This window comes from Fonsecaea erecta (assembly GCF_001651985.1).
Source record: "Fonsecaea erecta strain CBS 125763 chromosome Unknown Scaff1, whole genome shotgun sequence".
Lineage (NCBI taxonomy): Eukaryota > Fungi > Ascomycota > Eurotiomycetes > Chaetothyriales > Herpotrichiellaceae > Fonsecaea > Fonsecaea erecta.
In genome coordinates, this window is record NW_017387244.1 from 2,686,523 (window position 1) to 2,701,661 (window position 15,139).

The following is a 15,139-nucleotide window of genomic DNA, read 5'->3' on the forward strand; positions in this document are numbered from 1 at the left end:
GGTGACCAATGTGGGCGGCATCTGGAGGCCAAATTCGGCTTTTCTGGGGTGCCGAATGTAACAGCTACCCTTGCGGTACATCACGCTGCTTTCACTTGGATTGAACAGATTGTTGTGGCAGTCGGTGCCCTTGTGGCAGTCTGTGCCCTCTTGTTTCTTGTAGACCGTCCTTATCCCAGTCACGCTCCGCGAGGGTAGCCCCATGCCGCCTTGAGGTCTTTGATCCTCCAACGAGAGCCCCACCCGGTCCGAGCTTCGATTGAGTCGATCAGGTTGACGATAATATTCTGCTCGTCGGGGTGTGTGAAAAGCTTTCCTGCGACATATAATGGCTGAATTGCGTTGTTGATACATCCCGCGTGAGGATTGGTCAAAGATATGCCCACGATCCTTCGTGCATGCCATAGACGTGAGTAATAGGTACTTCGATAAATCTCGGTCTCGGTGCTGGGCTTGATGTCGAGCAGGAGAATGCATGCGGTGTGGTAGAGTTGGGTACTGGATATCGCCGCCCAGTGCGCAAAGAAGATATGTGGGAACGGACCTTTTTCGGCGCTGCTCGCCTCAATGTCCACGGGCAGCATTGCCTGTGGTCTTTTCGACAACCACTCCTGTAAATCTGTCCAGAGATCATTCCATGCACCCTCAAAGGACTCTCCGATGCACCCATTCTCCTCACCCAACTCAACGCAGCGAATGTGGCGGGACAGCAGATCACAGGTCCTCGCGCACAGGTATACAGCATAGTTCGCATACATGTCAGGCACTCGTCGACCTTGTTCCCAGAAGACGGCTTTGATCTCGCGGAGGGCGTCTGACCGCGAAGGAGGAATCGTTGACAGCAAGGCCCACTTATCAATAGGCATAACAGTGCTTTCCGCTCCGTCTGCAATTATGGCACCACAGAGATCCATTCGAGCATAGCACCAGAAAACAGCTTGGAGCAGGCCTCCGGAGAAGCCATTGATGCCCGAGGCGACAAATAAAGCCGCACAGCCTTCGACGTGTTTCCTCCAGTCGCGAGGACTGACACTCATCATCTCCAGCACGCAAAGAAGACAGGCTGCTACAACCACGTTAGGTTCTTTGGTGTTGAGGGAAGAGGTGAGCGAGGAGATGGCCTGAGAGTAGAGTCCGAGGCTGTCGCGGAAGCCGGCAATGTTACCTTGCCGTTCTGCAGTCCTTGCCCCGACCGCGAGGAGAGCGTTGAAGACGGCAGAAGAACCTTGAGCCAGAATGGGGACCTGGAGACCAAAATGTCGCTCTTGATCGAACATGTCCAGCCACGGAGCGCAGTCGGTAATCCAAACCTTGAGGTACTTGAGCTTTCTCTCGACCGGGATCTCCTGGGCAGAGTTGAAGACCTGCTCGCCAAAGTAGTGGTGGCCTGGTTTCGTCCGGTCCGTCAGTGTGTCATCCTCCCCAGCGGTCACGCTGTGGGCTCTGGTCGTGCCACCACTCCGCGCCCCCACGAACAGCCATGATCGCAGCTCTGTCTGGAGCCGCTGGAAACGCGGGTCTGCGGCGTATTCGTCGAATACACTCTCACTCGACAGGGCTCCGGGGGAGATGAAATGTAAGGCCGCGGATTCCGAGTCCATCTTCAGCGGTAAGCCCTGATATGGCAGCTCTGACTGCCATGCATGAACCACATCTCCACACGCGCTGAGTCGTGAGTCGTGCCGGGTCATGCCTGCTGAAGGTACATCTTCGTCCCAGGCAAGTTTCGCGAGCCTCCCGGAGGTGGTTCCCGGACCGGCCTAGACAGGAAGTTATTAGCGTCTGTTAGGCTGGTGAGGCACAGTATTAGGCATACTCGACAGGGGCTACCAGGCTAGTAGGCTTAGAGCCTGTGGCACCCAGTTAAGGGATGCCTATAAGCCCTTTACTTACTCCGAGTTTAATTCGCGACGACCTGCCAATAGGTAAGTTCGGTCTGGATGAAGAGGTTGATGTTTGCAAATACTGCATAAAATTTAGAGCAAAAATAACTCCCCTTGGGATAAATCATGAGAAGAATACATGTATGTATACAAATGTGAGTACGTGCTGCAGTATCAAAATGCATATTCCACACTTTCCAGCCTTTGAATCTCTTCTTGCAGATTCATCCCGCTAGACTTGACAGCATCACGTAACAGGTCTGCGACTGCACGAAGTTGGGAAGGGTGGCTGAGACTCTGCGCGGCACGGATGACAGCAGCGGCCACCAACGGATTCCACACAGAGCTGCTATCGGATGAGGAAACCATTCCAATGATCCTGAGCGCATGCCACTGCGCAGACGTCGATGAACCGCCGTCTGTCATAGCTTTAACCAGCCGTGGTTTGTACTGTAGAAGGAGAAGGGAGGTCAAATGATAGACCATGTTCGCCACCAGGGCACAAGCGTTACTGAAAATCAGGGTTGGGAACCCCAGGACCGTCCAGCCAACATCGTCGTGCGACCCATTTGGGCTTTCGACTCCAAGAATTTGTTGCATGTCATCGCTGCGTGTCGCATACCACAGTTGAGAGTTGCTCCAGCAGGATTGCCATTCCGCAGCCACGGGTACATTTCTCGTGAGTTGGTGCCGATTCAGGGAGAAGGACAGAGGTAGAGTGCGTTCGAGAATGGACATAATCTGTCCGAGTTGCTGCTTCTTGGATATCTGTTGTCCTGCAAAAATCGGGACAGTACTCCGCGTCAGGAAGGACAAGCTCACCACGGGTGATGTGTGTTTTGCCATCAATCCTGCTGCAAGACAAAGACGTGCAACAAGATGCCAGAGCTCTTCGAACTCGCCGGTGGGGACGGAAGCAAGGGCTCCGCAAATACCTTGAACATCATTCTCCCACTGATGAGGCGAGTTGATGATCATGCTGCGCAGTGTCAGAAGAGACTGAGAAACTAGGATGTCCTCCTGCTCGTCTGTCTCTTCACAGATCTCCTCTGCCGCTGTAGCATATTCAAAGCTGGCAATTTCTTCGTCTGGCCGATGAAAAGAGCCACTGAACGCTCGCTGGTAACTTGCAAGGGCAAGAATGCTTCTTTGGACTCTCAGACAGTGAGCGGCTCGATGTAAAACTCGAACACCAAAGTACTCTTCCCCGACACCAAGGTCTATCTGGACAGCCGTATTGTATCGGTAGTATATCAAGATATCCAGGACATTAGGCTGGGATGGGAGAATAAGCCCATCTGCCGAGTCAGGTTCGCGGCGCGCTTCGTTGTCCCATGCTCGAGAAGCTCTGGTGCTGGAAGGTGAAGTGAGGGAAGAATCAATATCTTGACGGAACGGCTCGAAAGCTCTGCCAGAAAACAGCCGAGCCGGGCTTTTTGGAGGACGGTGATCCAGGACAAGGTTCCCGGCGTCACCAAGGTTCGCCGAAAGAGTCTGGGTTTGAGACGCGCTTTGAGAAGGCTCAATGACGGTCTGGTCTGCAAGTCTATGCTCGTCTCGAGAACTTAGCTCCAGCGAGCTTGCTACCGCCTGCTCAGCTTGCAGGTCATTACGGGATGTGCCAGCTAAGTGTATGCTGTTTCTCTCTGCTTCGTCACCTCCTTTCTTCCTGGAACCGACAAAGGTGATGTTGAGCCCATATCGACAGTGAAGGTTCTTGGTGCGGCAGTTTTGACACTGCGGCTTGCCCTCATCACCTAGGCCCCGTTAGCATGCAGTCAGGGGGGGGGGGTTTATATATTCGAGGCCAGAATCCGAGTTTTGCCTACATTTGCGCCTTCTCCCTCGGCAGGTCAAGCAACCGGTGCGGACCCTTCGACGTGGCGTTGACTCTGCAGAGCTATCCACCATGCCAGCGACGAATACGTGCAGAATGGTGATATGGACGAATGAAGAAGTCGGAACCACGGACGGAAGATAGAAGGACACAAGCCTCGGCGTTTGCCTACACTTTCCTCTTTTGATCGGCACCCCGCCGCCTTAATCATAACCATCCTGACGAGTGAACGGCAGGAGAACCACTTTGAGGCTTTTGTGCCCCGGTCGATTTGGCCCCTACATCGTGTAGTTGAGCGAACCACTATTCTCTTGGGGTTACGAGCGCTGCTGTCAATGAAAGACTTCCAGTAATGGGAGACATGGGCAACATCTGATAAGGTCGTGGTTGTCAAAGTGCTAAACCTCAAGGAGCAAGAACTTGAAAAGGAGCCGCGGGGACGCCTAAAGGGTCCCTTAAGCTTACCAGTAATCTAATACAGTAGATACAGTATTAGCGCCCGCAGCAAGGCAACCACGCCCCCTACACGCCCCCCCCTAAAACTAACTTCCTCCCCTCCCGCCCCCGATGCCCAGGCAGTAAAACTGTGGGCACCGCTAACCTCACCAACCTGAACTAACCTCACCTAGTCGCCCTGAAACTCTCCAACCCGCCGAGTCGGGCGCCCAGCAGTGTCACTTACAAGGCTGGCCTCACTGAGGCTGCACTCACGGCACATCACCTTCACGAAACAACCAAGAGGCAGATGGCGTGGTTCTTCCCTTGACTTTAGCACACTCTTTTCCCAAACTGAACCAGATCCCACCTCTGTCCACCCAAGGAAAAGGCAACCCATTATGACTTCGCTCACTCCGACGCAGAGCCTAGCTCTTGCAATCGGGTGCATTGCGTATTTGCTGATTGTTCGCGCGCTTCGATTCCAAAGAAGAGACGCTCTGCTTTGCCGCTTTGGCTATGGCACCGTGAAGCCCATGGGGGCCATGACCTTTGAAGATGCGGCATCCATTCACCACGAGCTGGCTGAGATGGAGTTCCCGTTCAGTTTTCTCAACTCCATGGAGTTCGCACTTTTCAGGGTATGCAGACGCTTGGGGAGTCGCACTGTGGATTGGCTGCGACGTGAGTGAACCAGGCCGCCTAGCTGACAGTTGCCCCAGACATATGGCATCCCATCTATCTCGTCGCTCCTGGTGTCCACCAAGCAGCTCACCTCGACGGACATTATCCCGAAACGCCTCGCCGATACGGGTGTTCTGATGTTTGAAATCGAGGGCAGCCTGCCCTCCTCGATCAGGTGGCTGCAGGCCGTCGCACGCACCAACCGTATCCACGACACCTACCGCAGAGCCGGCAAGATCTCCGAGGAAGACATGCTATACACCCTCAGCCTGTTCGCTGGCGAGCCACTCCGCTGGATCTCCCGCTACGAATGGCGCGAGTTCACGCCCATGGAGAAGGCGGCGATTGGGACGTTTTGGAAAGGCGTGGGCGACGCCATGCACGTAGACTACGCTGCGCTGCCCAGTTGTGACCAAGGCTGGGAGGACGGTGCACACTGGTTGGATGAGATTCTGCTATGGGGAGAAGCATACGAGCAGACGGCGATGGTGCCTCACGAAAACAATCATAAGCTGGCCTGTGCATCACTCAATTACATCCTATGGCCCGTTCCCAAGAGGTTCGTGGCGACGGGGTATTGTGCCTTCCAGTCACTGATGGACGATCGGCTCACGAAAGCAGTCATGTACGGTTTGCCTTTCTCTCCCCACCCCTTCATCCCCTAGCCCCGTTTTCCTTTCTTCCCAATCCAGTTCGATCAGGAAAGGATTAACCAGCTGACCAACCCAATTCTGCTTCATCTGAACTCAGGCTCGAGAAACCCCCCCAGTTCTTCTACACCTTCACGCAGATCGTGCTCGCCTGCCGCCGCGTCATCCTACGCCACCTCGCCCTGCCGCGCCCGGAAATGTGGCGCACGCGGTACATCGATGACACGAGCAACACTCACGGCCGCTACAACACCAAGATCTACGGCGGGCTGCCCATTTACGTCAAGGACGACTTCGCGGCGCGCTGGAACCTGCAGGCCTGGATCTTCTGGGCCCTGGGCAAGCCCATCCCCGGTGACCACGGCGACGCCTACCTGCCTCAGGGCTACGATCTGCGCGAGGTCGGTCCGCGAGGCCTGGTGCCAGATGGGAATGAGGCCGCGCAGAACTTGAAGGATGAGATGCTGCCGAAGGGTGCGTGTCCGTTCCGCGTCAAGACAACACAGTAGGGGGGTATTGTCGACAGCGACTCTTGCACGGTGTACAGGTTTACGAATAAAGACGTCTCAGGGAGGGACACGGCACACGACAAGGACTATGGAGAAGAATAGAATTCTATGTCACTCTAAATACACAAATCCCCTATTTGTTATTTTTCTCTTCTGTCTCCAAACTCCTGGAGAGAGAGAAACTGCTCATGTTCAGTAATGGGGGATATAATTCGACCAGTCTACACTGCGGTACAGTCGGCTCTGCAGGCTCCTCAGGCCACTCCACCCCTCGACCAGGATGTACAGGCGGGCAAACATGTAGATCAACATGCCGAACCAGTGGCTGCTGTAGATCAGCCAACGCGGAGCCACCTCGTAGAACTCCCAGATGTCCCTGGTAGGGCGGCCGGCGACGGCCATGCCGATCTCCTTCGGGTGGTAGATGTACGTGTAGACGAGGCCGTAGTGCAGGACGTTGATGCTGAGGAGGGACACGGTCGCGATCTTCCACAGCAGCGCCTCGACGGGGGTCGGGAAAGTGAACCACCAGGCCACGCCGTGCAGACCGAAGAAGAGCAGCGGGAACAGGACGAAGAAACACACGTCCCACTTGTGGTAGCTCCCCGCCGGAAGGGTTTCGGTGTTGCCGATGGAGCGGATGGGGCGGCCGGGAGGATCGCGTTCGGCGTTGAACATGGTTTGCACTCCCAGCCAGCAGGTTGTCGTGAGGTTCGGTCGGGTCCGGGCGGGTTTGACAAAGTCGAGGGGAGTCCGTGAGTAGGGCTTGCAGGCGACGTCGCCGGCTTCGACGAGGATGGTGGCCATTGGTGTGGTCGTGGTCAGGACGACGTGGCTCTCGACGTCGAGGGGCTTGTGGGCCCAGAATGCGAAGGAACAGATGGTGCCGAAGATGTTCGCCACCACGGTGAGCTCGAGAGTCGAGAGCCCCAGGCTCTGGAATGCGCGACCCAGACACTGCAGCATGAACCACACCATTTGCACGACGGTGACCATCCGGGCAAAGCCATCAGCCTTGTTCTTGTCTCGGATGGCAGAGTCGATCGAGTCGGGTAGAGCCACATACTTTCGCTGGATGAGATATGCAAGCTGCTGGCCGTTGATGGGGAACTCGGGGAAGTCGGGCGCCTTCAGCATGAAGCCACCCATGTTTGCGAAGAAGGCCATCCTCATCGACCAGTCTGCGAAACCCATCGCGACAAAGTCTTCTTTGCATTGAGTCGCGGCCCGCCACTGCTCGCCAGCAACGCCAGTGACGACCTCGGGGAATACCAACGCCACCATGGTCCACCATAGCTTCACTCGGAGGAAACCACAGCGACGCACCGTGTCCGTGGGATCAGGGACGTTCAAGCATAGTACGGACCAGCTGCAGAGTCCCAGCGTCACAACACAGCTCTTGACGATGTCGGCCGTCCCACGGATATTGGGTGACCCGACCCAGCCATGGACCAGGTCAAGACCAGACGTGGAAGAGCCGCCGTGGATAGGTTCATTTGGGGCTGCCATCGGATGGGTCTTCGTTACAGGAAACATCGGTGTGCAGTTTGCCATCGCCGTACCAATGCCATAGATATAGGAATGTAACTGTCGCCCCCGGCTTTCATGGCGCAGACGGCTCCCTCTTGCCCCCCTGAGCCGGCCAGTGAATGAATGTGAGTGCTTTGGGACATACTGTACAACAATAACGTGTGCAGTAACTCAAGGAAGCATTAAACATAAAAAAAGCCGGGAATTGCCATGACCGATGAGGTGTAGAGCCGACCTTCCACGATCCCGTGCCCGTAGTAAGGCCATCACAGTCCTGCCGAATTGCCTAACCTCGTTGCAACAAGCTCCATGTCTGCTTTATCCCTAGTGGTGGGCCCCTCCAATGATTATTCGTTGCCTGGCTCTCTTCTGCCTGGTCGTCGATCAGCAGGGAAGCATCGCCACGTCGTTTTATGACTGAACCATGTGAGCGTTAGCGGCCGTCATCAATACTGGATGCTCGTGGAAGCCTGTTGAGATGCCGATGCGATGCCAGTTTCGAAACCAAGTCCCACGAGCTGAGCATGGAGATTGCGAGGCAAGATTAGCAGCAGCCTTGCTCACATGAAGATACCCTTCCCGGTGAAACCAGGCCTTGTGGATCAAACAAACATGTTTGTTGCACAATGCAAAGAGCCTCATGTTCCGGAAACCCACAGGCACGGCAGTTTCATAATTTGGCTGGCCCTTCATGGGTGAGGCTTGCTCGCTCCTATCTCGACTCGGTAAAGATCGTCATATGAAAGCGTAGAGGTATATTTAGGGGGCCCTGAACCCGGTCAATAAAACTCGCTTCCGGGATCATTGGTTGCCTTTTTGTCCAGGTTGTTGGCCAAGCAAAATAGCAGACGAATGCGTTGGCAGGATGCTAGGGACAAATAACCAGCATCGAGGCCCAATAGACTTCAACTATTTGTGGCCGTGCAAAGTGCCACGGTTGCCTTTACCGTCCTACACAGAGTGTTCGCCATTAGTATCTTGTGCCACAGGGTAGGCCCTTGCATGTTACCAGGGGTTTTATACTAAACTGTGCCTCTGGATAAGCGTAGCCATCAGGGGACTGCGGTCGGGATAACATCAGCCATGATTGACGATTCAGATAGGCAATGACCCGTGAAGGCTACGGAGAGATTATTTGGGTTAGAGGGCATCCAAAGTGTTCAGGGTCCCGCATATGAGTCCCAGGAAAGCTGCTCATGGTAGGCATGTATGTTGCTACACCTGGCTTGTTTAGCCTTTCGGCCAGCAGCCTGGAGATCGGCAAGGTACTTCCTCTCCCACGCGGCGATCCGTTCCTAATCCACAAAGTCATAGAAAATCGTTCATAGCGTCAACCCAGAGGAGTCAGCCCGTTGCGATAGGGGCTCGACGCTTCTCTTGCCTTCTCGTGGTCGAATTTCCACACTCCCTTGGTCCGTTCTGGCTGCAGGGGCCAATGGACGTTGGAGGTCAGGTCGTGGAATAGGGTATATTGGTCTTCCATCTGTGAGAAGAAGAGAGCATCCCAACCTCTGGCCTCCGCCTTTTCTTTCTTCCGCATATCCCGCTGCGCCTGCTCCAGCTTCGACTTTTCTTTGATGGTTGCCTGCATGTCGCCTTGCTGCAGCGCTTCGTGTACTTTGGCCCATGCTTTCCTACTTTCCCAGGGGTCCTGGTCCGAGAGGTCTTTGCCCAAAGTGGTCGCTGAGGGCGACGAATCCACGGTATGCATTTCCAAAGATCCCGTCGGAACGTGACATATTTCAAATTTGTCGTTCCACTGACCTTCGAATTTGTAAACCGCTGTTCGGGCCTTGTCGTCGGTTCGATACATCTGGGCGCGAAAGCTATTTCTGACTCCGGAGAAAAGCCCTCTGCCCAGAAATTGGACCTCGGTCGTGAATCCAGAGCTCGACACAACATGATAGGTTGCTGTGATTTCCGGGTACAGGTGTCCTCCCATGAATCCTCTCACCTGGAAACTCGGTAACGGTAGCAAATGGTTCTCGTTGTACCTGTCTATGTGCAGGATTGCGTGGCCCGTCTGTTTGACATTGAGAAAGCCGGAGAATGTCATCTCAACCCGTGTGTAACCTTCGCCCTGTCATGCTGCAGTTAGTTGCCTTTGCAGACGTAGACACCTAAGCTCTAAACTTACCCGAATCCCGTTCTCCTCATCCCACATGTAGCAAGCGGTGATGGGAGGATGATGACTGAAACCAGCCGTCAATAAGCGCTTTGCCCACACTAGTCTTACCGCCGGCGAGTAGGAAGACAAACCTAACTTGTTCGACTATCATGCTAGTCTTGTTAGTCTCGTCCTGCCAGTCTCCAAACCAGAGTTCCCCGAGGAATGGGTTCAATGGCTTGCGTATTCCAGCTTTGTCGTTCTGTCCAACGTAGAACGCGGCCTTCAGAGAGGAAAGCCACCATTTCACCACTAGCATTGCTCGCTTATCCGGGTCAGTCTCTAGGGCAGGGGCCGAAAACAATGCCGGACGCTCTGTAAAGCACTTGAGGCCTTCTAGGAAGGACTGTGGTGCGAGAAAGAAGGGAGGCGCTGTCACATTGGCGATATCGCCCCTGATACTGGACAGAAACTGGATTCGAGCGGATCAGCAAACTCATTGCACAGCCTAGCAGGAGCTGAAGACATACCAGGACAAATTCCTTAAATCTGAAGGACCTGGCCATCGTCACGTTCAATATCTTGGGGGAAATAATTCGTGCGGGACTCTAAAGAACTGAATAATATTGCGAAACAAGAGTTTTGCCGTTAGTTGAGGTAAGCCAACGAGGCTCAGAGCTCCCACGCGGAAATCCTTATATGGCTTGTCCAAAGCAGTACCACAGGGCGATACTCTGTGCCAAACATTATCCACAGATGTGATCCTTGTGACAGGCTTGCATAGGAATCTAACGCCAGCAGGTAGTGGGTGAGGTGGCTGGCACGACGCACCAATAGCATTGACGCACTAATGCACAGTGCCCTGTGTTAGACCATGCAAGGGCGGAAATTCGAGGCTCGCCTACAAACCGGTGACTCTGACAGTCCAATCACAGGCGTACAATAGATCTTGCGCCCGCGATACTCGGAGAAACAAGCACGGAGGCGCCTTATTTGCGTATTCAAGTAAGCAATTCTATGTTGCCCGATGGGTGCCCGACATTGTCGCACTTTGCGGGCAGGCTTTAGCTTCATCGACTCACTTGTTATTCCCTCTTGCAGCTCTTTCGCTTAACAAATGGTTAAAGCTTTACACGAACGTTAACCGCCCACGTCGGAGCTCTGGAAATGGATTTACCAGATGCTGGTCCCTTCTCGACAGCAGTATCGTCAAGGCTGCTGCGGGCCCAAAGCACACGCTGATTGCCGTGACTTCGATTGCCATGAAGACCCAATCCATGACATCACGTTTCTCAGGCAATGAGAGCCAGTAAACCCCGACACCCCAGGTAAGGGCGGCCAGGGAACCTGAATATTGGTCGTATTGAAGCAGGTTCAAGGTGCCCTGTACAAAATCCTGCATTGGTGTGGTGCTTCGCCAGTAATCCGGGAGGAATACACTCGACCACGAAATAGGTTGATCTTGCGGCGAAGGAAATAATGAAGGAAATCTTTGGGCCAGACCGATGATTATTATGGTAAGGACATGTGTGGCTGCAGATAACCTGAACGCGATTCTGTAAGATCGTCTGAGGCTTCTTTTTCTTGTAAAGCGATAGGTTTTGTCGTACTCTGTAGCGCTGGACATCGTCTGATTCGGGGTGGAATTGAGTGGGGGGCCAATGGAAACAGACGAGGCTAAGAGTTTGAGGAGGAAATGGGAGAGAGCCACCCAAATCGGAAAGAGATGCCAGCCAGCGACAAATAGCTGATGCCAATCCGTAGTGAATATCGGGAGCGCCATGAGAAGCACCGGCATTCCGTAGCCCAGCACAATAGCCGCAGGCAACGTGTACAGTCCAATGTGATCGGGAATCTGGATTTCCTGCTTTGCCTGCACGTTTTCCGATGACGGCGACGTCGTCGATGATACAAACAGATGCACGATGCCATAGACTGGCATGATCACTGCGTAGCCATATGCGGTCATCAAAAGGCCCCAAGGCATAAACCTTTGCAAACGTCAGTGTCTCAGATACCGGGGCACCGAGCCCAAAAGAAACAAGGGAAGGCAGGTATTGATGTATCTCACCAACTGACAAGGGTCCCTTTGTTACCAACTCGCATCGACTCCATAATCAATAGTGTCGTCATCGAGCCGAGTTGTCCTGCAAAGTGAAAGGCATACAGAGAAAGCCTTGGGGCGCTGCCATCTGTTACGTTGGCCAGAATTGTTTGCATGACGGCAAACCAATAATCCAACAAAGGGATGCCCGAATATCGCGAGCGAATTGGCGTATCAGAGCCTGGCAGGTGTCGGGGTCCAACGTCTCTGATGTGAGCCAGGGTCGACATGTAGCTATTGCGCAGCAGAAGCAACCACATGCTGTCAACCGCGAATCCGAAGATCAGAAGCAGTGCAATTGTAACCAGGACATGCCGTCGACGTCCTGACATGATTTTGTCGGCCAAGAACATGGGACTCGGTCTTGATGTTTTTATCGAGGAGCATGGATCCGACTCACGCATTGTTGAAGTGTGCGAAGGTGACATACTGAAGAGGTAGGCTCGGTGAAGGATGTCACATTGACCTAGGCTGGTCTGTATGAAAAGCCTGAAGTGGTCTTGACGAAGGGGCGAAAGGGGGCTTGTGAGCAGAGGGTTGGAGATGATGTACTAGGCTGTGACCAAATTTGTAGGCTGTTTGGCAGTTGCATGTACTGTATGTAGTTTCTGGTCCTTGGCGCTGCGTCCCATGAAAAAACCTCCTGCCTCTTACGAGGGTGGAAGTGATCGTGTCTGCCTTGCAGAATGGATCCCTCACCCTTATCACCTGATCACATTCAAAGAACAACGGGTTCAACTGTCTGGAGGTCGGGAAAGTCTTGATGCCTAACAGAGACTAGGGCTAGCTGCTCGGGCGCTCGCTTGTGTGGAAGGAATGCGTTGTTTCATGGGAACCTACCTACTCCGTACTAACGCAGAGTGCGGAGGTACAAACAAGGCGCAGTCGGGACGGCACGGTAGGTGAAATTTAGCATTTCCACTAAACCGGTCAAGGAAAGGTGCAACCCTGCGGGCCGCTGTGGGGCGAGCCTGATCGATGGGCCCACAAGTCCAACTAAAACGCCTGGTTTGGCCCTCGCATTGCCTCACTTTCATCCAGGCGGCTGGCCTGAATGCTGAGATTTGAGTCCCGGGGTCTTGCAAGGCGCGGTATTGATATGACGAAGACATCTGTTCTTACAGAATAGGGCAACCGGCGATCCTTGACTGTCACCATCATCTGCAGCTACTGTCAGTACTGCATCGGCAAGGCCCGATGGCTAACCGGCAGGGCAGACACACTGAGGAGAGAGAGAGAGAGCCGCATTCCAATGTATTTCTTTTTTGGAAAACCGAGATAGAGTTAAAGCAGCTCTTGGGAGGTGCTGTCGTTGCCCTTGAGCAATCTTCTCTGGTATAGTACTCACTCGCACAATGGCATTGCCCTTCCCTCTGCAGACAATGCTCTTAATTTTACAGACTGCTTCCACCCCTCACTTGATAATCGTATTCTCCGGATTATCTCTCATTCTTTGCTTGCGATTTCTCCACTGGCAACGATGTCATCGTCAAGGTTGGTCCGAAACTTCCCCCCGGCGGACACTATACTTGACGAGGCCACTAGCTGACTATAAACAGAGAGGCTCGCATCCCAGCGCATAAGCCATGCCATTTGTGTTGAGCACCTGGCATCTGAGGTGAAGACATTCCACCTCCGCAAGAAGGGGTTTCGAATCTACCACAAAACAACGAGTTGTACAAGGCCCACTCTATTTAACCCCAACCAGATCGTCGACATAAGCCATCTGTCAAAAATATGTTCGATCAACAAGGAAGCGCAATATGCATTGGTGGAACCAAATGTCACCATCTTTGACCTCGTCCAAGCTGTCCTTCCTTACGGGTTGCTGCCCAAGGTTGTCATGGAGTTTCCCAATGTCACTGTTGGCGGGGCATTTTCAGGAGCGTCCGGGAATAGCAGCTGCTTCAAGTTTGGGCTGTTCGAGCAGACGATCGACTGGATCGAAATAGTGCTTGCCGATGGTCGTATCGTGACCGCATCACCACACGAACACCCAGACCTCTTTTATGGTGCTGCTGGAACTTTAGGGACCTTGGGCATCGTCACACTTTTGCGGGTGCAGTGCATCCCTGCGAGCCCCTACGTTGAGCTGACATACAGTCCTTTCTGTGGAGCTGCCGCGAAAGATGATGCCCTGAAGCAAATCCAATCCGAAGTCCGCGAGAACAGAGTCGATTACGTGGATGGCATTATATTCCGACACAATCTTGCTCTGGTCATGACGGGTCGGCTGAGTAGGAAGCGACTCCCACCAGGCCTGCATCAGACATTCCAGCAAAGAAGCGACCCTTGGTTTTGCATGCATGCCCTATCACTTACATTGGCACAGGAGAAGACGACAATCACAGTCCCAATCTTGGACTATCTCTTTCGTTACGACCGCGGCGCATTCTGGGGAGGTAACGCTGCTCTTGCGTACTTCAACCTGCCCTGCAACCGTCTGTTTCGTTGGGCATTGGATTCTCTGCTTCAGGCGACAGCCCTGACCCAAGTCATTCATACAGCGAAACTGGCGCGGAGTTTCGTGGTCCAAGATCTCGCAGTGCCACTGTCTAATGCGAGCTCTTTTTTAAGCGACATATCGCAGATCCTTGACCTCTCCGAGCGACCCATTTGGCTATGTCCCGTCACCAATATCTATCACGACAAACCCACCTTTACTTCTTCAGTAAGGTGCCCGCGCACGAGGGAGCCTGAAAAATTGATCGATGTTGGTCTCTACGGGATGTCTTTCGCCAATGCGGAAGAGTTTGGTAATGTCAATCGAGCTCTCGAGAGGTCGCTCCGCATACACGGCGGCCAGAAAGCCTTGTTTGCTAGCTCATTCTATACCGAGGACGAATTCTGGTCAATTTATGATCGCAAGTGGTACACCGCCCTGCGGGAGAAGTACAATGCAGCATCCTTGCCGTCTGTATATGAGAAGGTCCAGGACCCGACCGAAGCGGAAACTGGCAAATTGGGCCTTACACGGAATGACGTGCTGCGTGCACGACTTGAGGGTCAGGGGGAAGCAACAAGCTGGGTGGTCGCTTGGTTTTGGCGAACCAGACCTCTACCCGGTGTTTACGGACTGATCAAATTCCTGGTTGGTGGCGATTACTTGTTGAGCAAGGGTAGATCAGTCGACAGCAGAAGACTATAATTGCTTAAAGCTCGAACTGGGGTAGTTGTTAGTGCATATTAGAAGCACCCCATGCCAAACACTTATTAGTAGTATTCATACTCAGGCGATGACTCAACGACAACATCTAAACGCAGTCAAAGGGGTGGTCGCGCCTTTGGGTGCTTTTCCCAACAGGGAAAGGATTGATACAAAGCCAGCTAAACCTAATTCGTAGTAATTCGTGTCGCCTTTACATTGCACTCAAGCATACCACCAACAATAGAGCAGGCT

The 15,139-nt window shown here is 53.5% G+C and overlaps 7 protein-coding genes across 7 annotated transcripts; 2 read left to right on the plus strand and 5 right to left on the minus strand.

Annotated features, from left to right (window-relative positions):
• Window positions 1-179: 179 nt before the first annotated feature.
• Window positions 180-1,601, minus strand: AYL99_00943 (hypothetical protein; the record flags this gene model as incomplete). Its single annotated transcript, XM_018832459.1, has 1 exon — window positions 180-1,601. One exon carries the CDS (start codon window positions 1,599-1,601, stop codon window positions 180-182), a length of 1,422 nt encoding a protein of 473 aa, XP_018698338.1.
• A 456-nt stretch (window positions 1,602-2,057) lies between these two features.
• On the minus strand, window positions 2,058-3,794 carry AYL99_00944 (hypothetical protein; the record flags this gene model as incomplete). The annotated part of the gene is made up of 2 exons (XM_018832460.1): window positions 2,058-3,640; window positions 3,713-3,794. The coding sequence occupies 2 exons, from the start codon at window positions 3,792-3,794 to the stop codon at window positions 2,058-2,060; spliced, it is 1,665 nt and encodes a 554-aa protein (XP_018698339.1).
• Window positions 3,795-4,556: 762 nt separating this feature from the next.
• Window positions 4,557-5,998, plus strand: AYL99_00945 (hypothetical protein; the record flags this gene model as incomplete). Its single annotated transcript, XM_018832461.1, has 3 exons — window positions 4,557-4,796; window positions 4,878-5,464; window positions 5,590-5,998. The coding sequence occupies 3 exons, from the start codon at window positions 4,557-4,559 to the stop codon at window positions 5,996-5,998; spliced, it is 1,236 nt and encodes a 411-aa protein (XP_018698340.1).
• A 192-nt stretch (window positions 5,999-6,190) lies between these two features.
• AYL99_00946 (hypothetical protein) lies at window positions 6,191-7,552 on the minus strand (the record flags this gene model as incomplete). Its single annotated transcript, XM_018832462.1, has 1 exon — window positions 6,191-7,552. The coding sequence occupies one exon, from the start codon at window positions 7,550-7,552 to the stop codon at window positions 6,191-6,193; it is 1,362 nt and encodes a 453-aa protein (XP_018698341.1).
• A 1,306-nt stretch (window positions 7,553-8,858) lies between these two features.
• On the minus strand, window positions 8,859-10,201 carry AYL99_00947 (hypothetical protein; the record flags this gene model as incomplete). The annotated part of the gene is made up of 4 exons (XM_018832463.1): window positions 8,859-9,608; window positions 9,666-9,720; window positions 9,788-10,107; window positions 10,166-10,201. The coding sequence occupies 4 exons, from the start codon at window positions 10,199-10,201 to the stop codon at window positions 8,859-8,861; spliced, it is 1,161 nt and encodes a 386-aa protein (XP_018698342.1).
• Window positions 10,202-10,764: 563 nt separating this feature from the next.
• Window positions 10,765-12,071, minus strand: AYL99_00948 (hypothetical protein; the record flags this gene model as incomplete). Its single annotated transcript, XM_018832464.1, has 2 exons — window positions 10,765-11,626; window positions 11,707-12,071. The coding sequence occupies 2 exons, from the start codon at window positions 12,069-12,071 to the stop codon at window positions 10,765-10,767; spliced, it is 1,227 nt and encodes a 408-aa protein (XP_018698343.1).
• A 1,148-nt stretch (window positions 12,072-13,219) lies between these two features.
• AYL99_00949 (hypothetical protein) lies at window positions 13,220-14,887 on the plus strand (the record flags this gene model as incomplete). Its single annotated transcript, XM_018832465.1, has 2 exons — window positions 13,220-13,233; window positions 13,303-14,887. 2 exons carry the CDS (start codon window positions 13,220-13,222, stop codon window positions 14,885-14,887), a joined length of 1,599 nt encoding a protein of 532 aa, XP_018698344.1.
• Between the last annotated feature and the right edge of the window lie 252 nt (window positions 14,888-15,139).